The following is an 8,641-nucleotide window of genomic DNA, read 5'->3' on the forward strand; positions in this document are numbered from 1 at the left end:
CGAGCCTTCATTCATTTTCACCCTATAGCATTCATAGTGAACTTTCGGAATATAACGACGACACCAATAACTATCTCGTCAGTCAGTTTGGTCAACAACGTTGTATCAGCGTTCAGGATTTTGAAGGTTCAAGTAGGCGCTAGAAGCATAACACCGTTTCATTCTATCCACGCAGTATCTATGAATACTGTCTTTCGTAGTTTTGGAAAAACATTCACTAGATTGATATTACAGATTATTTGACTTGACGAATTAATCGCCACTCACACTTTTTTCATTTTTCCCAATTATTATATTCTTTATGTGGTTTGTATCTTCATCTTTGGCTTATTTTTTCGTCTGTTTTTCTTACGTTGCTTTCAGAGACCACCCTAACGACACAACTCCCTACCACTACTACCTACAAGAAGAAAATAAGACAAGGTCCGAATGTGACTATTACAGACGAAGCGAGGAACGCCTGAACAGCGGGCATCTCTTCGTGACCGAGAAATACATCTTCGGACGATGGGCCCAGAAGCACCACATCTCGTTCCACTATCCCGTCTGGAAACCGAAGGTTTACAACGAGACCAGTCTCGACACGCCGTTCATGAAACTTTACCGCGAGAAACGCGTGAAAGCGAAGAAACTTTCCGCGGCGGACCGCCACGATGAGAACAGTGAAGGCGAGAACGGTGGCGACCGCGCAGGACCAAAAGATTCACCGAGCAAAAGGATGCCCTCTAGCGACGATGGAAATAGATGGAAAGAGCGAGAACCCGATCCTTTAGAAGAGAAGGATTTCATGCTTTTTGGAAAGACAAACATGGGGATATTTGGAGTATTAAAGAGGTGATGGCGGGAGATTTTCCTGACGAACAGGATTATATTTACGAAATATTATTATTGTGAGGATTATTGTTATCCTAAAGGCTCTTCTTTGCACATTGGTATGATCATGTCATTGAATAATATCGTGTACCTGATGATATTCTACTATTTACAATTTATTTGCTCTATAAACGTCATGCGATATATATCAAAATGATATGATATGAATTTTAAACTTTTGTCATCAAAGATCATGGACTATTTTTGACACCTGAATTTTTTCATTTTTGTTAATGTTTCCTCGTCTTTTCACAGGAACGTTGGAAACCAACACAATCCTTTCAAACGTGTCGCAGCTTATTCACAAATCGATTGTTTGCTGAGCAGGAATTAGTAATCCAGTTATTCAGGAGGATAATCTTGAAAAATTTCATAAAAAGCAAACTTCTGTATGAATGATAACAATCACTATATAAATTCTCACAATAGAATCATTTCGATTACCAGGGATGTATAAGTAAGATGTTCGTAAGTTAAGAGCGACTTTAAGAACGACTGGTGATCCTTTCTTACGAGTTGACCCATCGCCAATGAATCTATCGTTTACCACAAGAAAGGATCACCAGGTCACAAAGAATAAACCAACTCCAAACCGACCAATGGTATGTCATTGGTAATAACGTAAAAGCTTTGGTCGGACAGGACTCGGCTTCCTTCGTGTGACTGAGACATATATTCTCCTAGATTTTAATTATAATTCATGCATTTCCAAGTCTTCCACGAACTTTAAGGAGTGCTTTGAAATTTAGAATAGGTCTCGCCACATGGCGGATTCAAAACTGGAACAGTAAAATGCCCGTCAAATGACAATGAAAAGCTGGAAGGTTTCCGTCAAAATTGGTGAATCGGAACAGCAGTTACGTCCAAAGTTTCGGAGCTGACAACAAATGTAAATATGTAGTTTGTCCAGAGTCCAGGACGAACTGCTGTTTTGATTCGCCAATTTTCGACAATGTCATTGTCATTAAGGGGATTTGACAATATATTTTTTATGTTTTTTAATCCGGCGTGCGCTGTGGAGCCTGCGAAAAAATCCCTCAAGAATGTAAAATAGAAAAAACAACTTCAAAATTCAAATGTCCGTGTAATAGGAATATCATTAATAATGTTTGTATTTTCTAATGATATTTGTCTCTTTTCACTAATTTTCCACTGATATTCAATGTCAATACAGATTATTTAATTCAAACCTTGGCACCAGCAATCATCTACATTCCATATAGTAAAAGTGAGGAGAATAATACTGATCATTGTCTATGTAACTTTTAATGACGTAATCACCCAAGAATCCTTTAATTATTCATCATAAATAACGAAATTCTGGACTTATCAAAAATGACATTCAACTTTTCCAAAGCCAAAGCATATTAACAGCCACAATTCGCACAATAATCATCGCATCTGTTTTCTTTAAATGACTCCTCTTAAAAACTATAAGATCTATCGTGTGATGTTTTCGAAACTTTATTTTCTAATCATCTATTTTCATATTTGAGAGTTAGCTGAACTTTTAGGATTGCTCATACTTATTGTCACCGATACTTCAAGAATGAAGTACATCATAATATTAAATGTATTTCATTTCATACTATATACTTTTATGGGTAAAGGGACAATGGCGATTGTGAAGCATGAATGCAGTATTATGTTTTATTGTATTTTTCCCTCTTCATTCATTCCCTATCCGGGATGAAGATCACATTTATTAACTATTACATAATGTGTATATGCATGATTATTTTTATGCAAATGTTTACCTATACACTTGCAGGAAACCAATAAAACAGTGCAATTAATGAAATGCAGCTAATAACGTAGATAATATATATTTTGTACATAAAAGAAATGTATGTAAAAGTCCCTCGTGATTTTTTTTGTAAATTTTGATGTCTAATAATCAAAAGCGGAAAATGAATGATATGCAAGTATATTATGAATGCTAAATGATAAAAAGTTATATTTTACATGTTATTTAAATTTGTATTTAAATTATCAGACCGTAGGTTAAAGCTTTTAGTGAATTTTTCTTGTAGAGTTTGTAAAACTAGTGCACGATTAAAAAAATACACTTTCAAACAATCTACATGTACTTGAAATTAAGATGAGGATGTCTTAGCTATAATTTATATTAAAACAGAAATAAGTCTTGATAGAAATATTCTATTAAGTGCCCTTCTGGTAATAGGAATAGATCGTTAAGTCTGTAGAGTCAGAGGGGTATCAGTGTTCTTTGAAAAAATCCACGATATGCGCTCTCGTGAAAAGCGCTTTAAGGTATACGTTCCCTTGATTCCGGGCGCTGTCGGAATTTTGCGATTTAGAGATATCTGAGGGAAATTGATGAAATTCGCAACATTGAAAAAAAAATAATGATTTAATTGCAGCAGCCCCCTCCCTGCCCTCTGGTAGTATGTTTGTCAAATAGGCTGAAATTACAACCGATCTGTGTTCATTTCTATTGTGACATTTTGAGTGAATGAGACTAATACTATAACTCTTAAAACAATCTACTCAAATTTTAATTGAGATACCTTTCAGATTGGCACTTAATGATAAGAGAGGTTCCAATAAACACAAGTTTCATGAGAAATACTGTAAAATTAGGTTGCTATTATCACTTTATCACAGATTTAGGTCTGGTATAGTGACTTTAACCATTTATTAAATTTCGTGACATAATGAAATCTTGGCCCAAAACGATCAGACTGAAGATCGCCAATACAGATAAGCACATCTGAGACAGTGTATTACTATTGCTTTGGAGGTCATTATATTTCATTTGTACGAACTCAATTTGAAATCGCTAACGCAACTGGTATTTATCCTTAATAATATTTTTTTATTAGAAATGATGAGTTTCCTGTCAAAAGACAAGGCCTATGTGGTCAAGAATCTGTCAAAATCGTGATTTGATAGAAATCATGTTAGAAGCCTTCAACTTTTAGTACATTGCTTTTAAAAGTAAGTTTTTCATAACGGAAATTTAGTTGAACCATTTCGATCAGGTTTACGTCAGAAATGCCGGGGTTTTTTTAAACTGCCAAATTTATTGTTTATTTAAATTTTTATTTAACCTCTGAACGAGCTCAGGGTTATAAGTTGCTCATATCCTCATTAAATAACAAGGAATGTGCTTAATAAGTTAATGACGGTACATTGTTCAAGACATTTGCTGGTCAGAGAACCACCGCTTTTATAAATAAGCTTTTTATAGGATGTTGTATAAAAATCCCGTTAAGCGGGTCTTGGGAAAAAAATAATAAATTACTCTCTTAATTAATGTACATTTTTTGTTGTTTTGTCTATAGTTTGCAACTGGCGTTTTTTGTATCTTATAAATATATATTCCCACAATTGTAAATCAATCTTAATCAGGATAGTTTTGGGGCAGAACGACTTAAAATGATATTTTTTGTCAGTTGGGTACCTGGAATAACAATAATAAAAAAAAATACATTGTTAACAGGAAAAATCAGGGGAGGGAATTGTATTGTACATTTTGTATTTTTATATCTTAATGTTTTAGCATTTGCAAGAAAATATTATAGATTTAATGTACCCTTGACAAAAATACGCATACCGAATATTATTATAAAGCATAGGAACAACGGATTAAAGTACTAATTTAACATAATAGCGCTACACTGTTAAAACTATTGGGTAAAATTTTAACCAGCACGAGGGTAATTATGTGTCCAACCAATTGGGGCAATATTTTACCCAATGCCGAAGCATATTGTCCAGTATAGGTTAAAAAATAAGCAGCAATTTCTTTAGAATGGTCAAAATTTTCGTCACATTGGATAAATAAAAAGGCCAAAAAGAAATGCCTAATATTAGTTGGACACACAACCACCCTCATGGAGCATTTTTACCCAATATTTTTGGTGTATATAATGCAAATCATGGTTTCACTTCATACGCGTATGTAATTTTTACTCCCTCACCTTCTTGAAAACTCCTGTAAGAACAAACCATTACTAGTATTTATTTGCAAAGCTGTCTTGTCATGTTGAGGAGGGGTCAGGTTGGGACAACTATGAAATTCAGAGTCGTGTCTTTCACGCGGGAATCCCACAATCGGATTACCACAAGGGCGGTTCCATACGTGTCGTACGGAACATTTTGAAAACTATTTCTAGTCTCTTAGCTGATCGCTTGAGGAAAAGAAAATTATTTTCTGTCAATAATGGAGTTATAGTAGTCATCTGAAAAACTGATTACCAACAAAACATGTTGGATTATGCATGGATGAATTAAAGGTAAAAATGTTGTGTGTCGAACGGCACTCAAAAATGTCCTGACGACACGCAACATTTTCACTCCTAATTCACCCATGGACAACATATTTTGTCGTTTGTCCTTTTTTCATATGACTTTCCAGTAATACTTTATTATTACCACAAAACAAACTGAAGTTCTTCGTTTGTTTGGGCAGTAGGTTTAAAAATGTTGCGAAAAAATTTCATTTTTCTAGCATGGAATCGCCCACATGCGGATTTTTATTAACCAATTCCAACATTTCTTCATGCACATAACATGGGGACTGCAGGGAAGCTGCTATGGAAAGACACAATATAGTATTACTATTACAGCGGGATTTCTTCTAAAATCCACGGCACAGACTCTTGACAAGGTATAACTGCCAATGGATGCAAAAGAAAAATCCGATTTCCTAGGAGGGGAGTACACGCCTCGCCCCATCATCCCCACTCACCCCTCCCCCTCCTGCAGTACCGACAATGAGCAAGTTCACATCTCTGTCACGGCAAGAACGCGTGTCATCCTCTAATTCTGGATAGCTATCCACGATACTGATTTTCACTGACAACTGTCATAAACTACTGAAACCCCAGCATCTGATTGGCTCAGAGCGAATCAGTCATTGAAAATTATGGACAAGATGTTTGGTGAAACACCCCCTGATCTCAAAATCGGGGGTCAGCCCTCTTATATCAAAAATGCAAATATTGATCAAGTAAACACGATACCTCGTAAAAAAAAGCTTGGATATTTCGAATTCATATTTACAGTTTACAGTCATGTACGTGCTTGCGCAACTCAACTGCCTTTTAAAAACTCCCCAGGTGAATCTCTTCACCTTAAATCATGCCTTGCCCCACATTTCCCTCACTAGAACGGAAACAACCAGTCCTAAATAATCGAAATTCGAAGTCATTTTTTTATGTTAGAAAGTAGAACATGAAATTCTACTCTGTAGTGTTCTATTAATAATAAACTGTCAATTTTCTGATAAATCATCACCAAAATTTGCAATATTTATAAGGCTCATGTATGGAATGCTTGATATCGCAAGCATGATTGATTCCATTCATGATTCATATACTTCATTGATTATTTGAATTGTATAAAATCTGATTCTATGTGCAGCTTCAATATATTTCTTGCAAGATATACACTATAAACTATACATCTGAATCGTGACGTTCAGTTTTGTGAGCGTTGATTTTTAACCCCTTCCCCCTGAAAAAGAAAAAAAAAGAAAAACGATAATGGTAAATGAAAATGAATAGATGAAAATTAGTAATGAATAATATCGGAATATGTAATTGAATGAAGTCAAATTGAATGATATTTTGCGTGGAAATAAAAAGATGCCAAGTTTATTTAAAGCATGTAAATAGGACCGCCCAAATATACTGTATATACCCCCACCTTCGTCCTAATCATAGACAAATACTGTGCCTGCTGCAAGTCATCAAAACAAACAACGATGAAACGAATGTAAATAAATCAAAACATAATGTTCATATTAATCAAACATACTTCATTTAGAATAATCACATTACCTTTGTGAATCTAATAGGTTAACTGCCATCAATGGACATGTTATAGGAAGTTAATCATCATTTTATCGTCGTGAATCAATTGTAAATAAGAAGTAATTAGAACAAAAATTGTGTGAGCACAATTTTGATAATGAAAAAAAAACATTAATATAAGTGAACGCAGGATCAAGACCGCCATCGTGCACAGTTAAGCTTGTATTTTGAACAAAAACTCGACCTTTTGACCCTTAGATGACCTTTCACCTATCATCCTCAGCATCACACATGTAGTATTACCCAAGTGTCATTAGAATTTAGTGTGATCAAAATTGACGCAAAAATATAGAAAAGAGAGCAAGTTGAACAAAACCTTTGAAAATTGATAGAAATGGCCTCATAATCATCTGACCTTTAGTCCCCTAGATAACCTTTGACCCCTCATCCTTATGGTCACACTTGGTATTCCCCGAGGAACCAATGTACCAATCGTAAACATAATTGATGCAGAAATAAAGAAATGAGAGCCAGTTGAACAAAACTCAACCTTTAGCCCCTCTATATAGACGACCTTTGACCCCCACTCGTGGAACTACCCTAGAATCATTTGAACCAATAGTGATCAAAATTGATGCAGAAATAAAGATATAAGAGCAAGTTGAACCAAAACTTCAAAAAGGCTGGACATGACCTCATATCAATTGACCTTTTGACCCCTAAATGACCTCTGACCATCGTACTCTTGGTTCACATGTGGTATTACCCAAGGATTATGTGTACCAAGCATGAGCATGATTGCTGCAGAAAGACATAAATGAGGGCAAGCTCAACATAAACTTTAACATTTTTGTAACAGACTAAGGAGTGTTGCAAGAAACTTGCGATCAATTTCAAGTCAATTTTTGGTCCCTAAATCAATCATATGTCTTGCAGTTAATTGCAAATTAGTGATTAACTGCTAATCTCATCCTTGAAACAAGAAGTTTAATCTGATTTGCTATAACTAGCGTTGATCTATCAGTTGTAAAATTGCAACAGAATATTTGCAATTGATCGCAAATATTTTCTTGCAACGCCGCCTATGAGACTTACAGACCTACAGAAAAAAATGATTACTGGAACTTCTTTCAGGCGAGACCAAAAGAAAAATGACTTCTTTTCACACCGGTAAAATGGCGTAATATGTTTCCTTTATGGTTACACTTCGTAATTCCGAAGGTTCGTAATTCCGAAACACGTATATTGCCTATACCTCGATGTTTGTTAATCCGAAAACGTAAAAGGATTCGTTGATCCGAACATTTGTGGCGTTATTCCGAAGGTTCGATAATCCGAAAACGAAATAAGGTTCGATGTTCCGAAGGTTCTTAAGTCCGAAAACGAAATAAGGTTCGTTGTTCCGAAGGTTCGTTAGTCCGAAAACGAAATAAGGTTCGTTAATCATTACGTTTTCGGACTAACGAACCTTCGGAATTACGAACCTCATTTCGTTTTCGGATTAACGAACCTTCGGAATTACGAACCTCACTTTATTTTCGTACTAACGATCCTTCGAAATTACGAACCTCATTTCGTTTTCGGACTTATGAGCCTTCTGAATTACGAACCTTCGGAAATACGAACCTTCGGAATAACGAACATTCGGAATATCCGAACCTTTGGAATAACGAAGTTTCGGAATTACAAATGTATGCGTCCTTTATAACTATCAAAAATACATCTTGCCGCTGAGATGAGGCATTGTTATACCTTGATCCGTCTGATTTTGTTGACACTACTAGAGAATATTGACCCGTTTCTCCAAGTATCATGTAGTGGTATCAGAGACACGTCAAACCGAAAAGTCACTCAACTAGCAAGAGAAGATAAATAATCCAAACAATAATATGAAATGAAGTTATAAGTATATTTGAAATACAAATCAGTTTGATTCTGAACTTTATACTTCTTCACAATATTTACAAGTATTAAACAACTCGCAA

General features: G+C 35.3%; 1 protein-coding gene across 1 annotated transcript in view; it reads left to right on the forward strand.

Annotated features, from left to right (window-relative positions):
- LOC121424293 (alpha-N-acetyl-neuraminyl-2,3-beta-galactosyl-1,3-N-acetyl-galactosaminide alpha-2,6-sialyltransferase-like) overlaps positions 1-1,895 on the forward strand; it is a 43,772-nt gene extending 41,877 nt beyond the window's left edge. The window contains exon 7 of the mRNA XM_041619922.1: positions 364-1,895. Coding sequence (XP_041475856.1) covers positions 364-838 — 475 coding nt within the window. The 3' untranslated portion in view covers positions 839-1,895. The remainder of the gene's footprint in view (positions 1-363) is intronic.
- The last annotated feature ends 6,746 nt before the right edge of the window (positions 1,896-8,641 follow it).

Source organism: Lytechinus variegatus, chromosome 11 (genome assembly GCF_018143015.1).
Source record: "Lytechinus variegatus isolate NC3 chromosome 11, Lvar_3.0, whole genome shotgun sequence".
In the NCBI taxonomy this organism is placed as follows: domain Eukaryota; kingdom Metazoa; phylum Echinodermata; class Echinoidea; order Temnopleuroida; family Toxopneustidae; genus Lytechinus; species Lytechinus variegatus.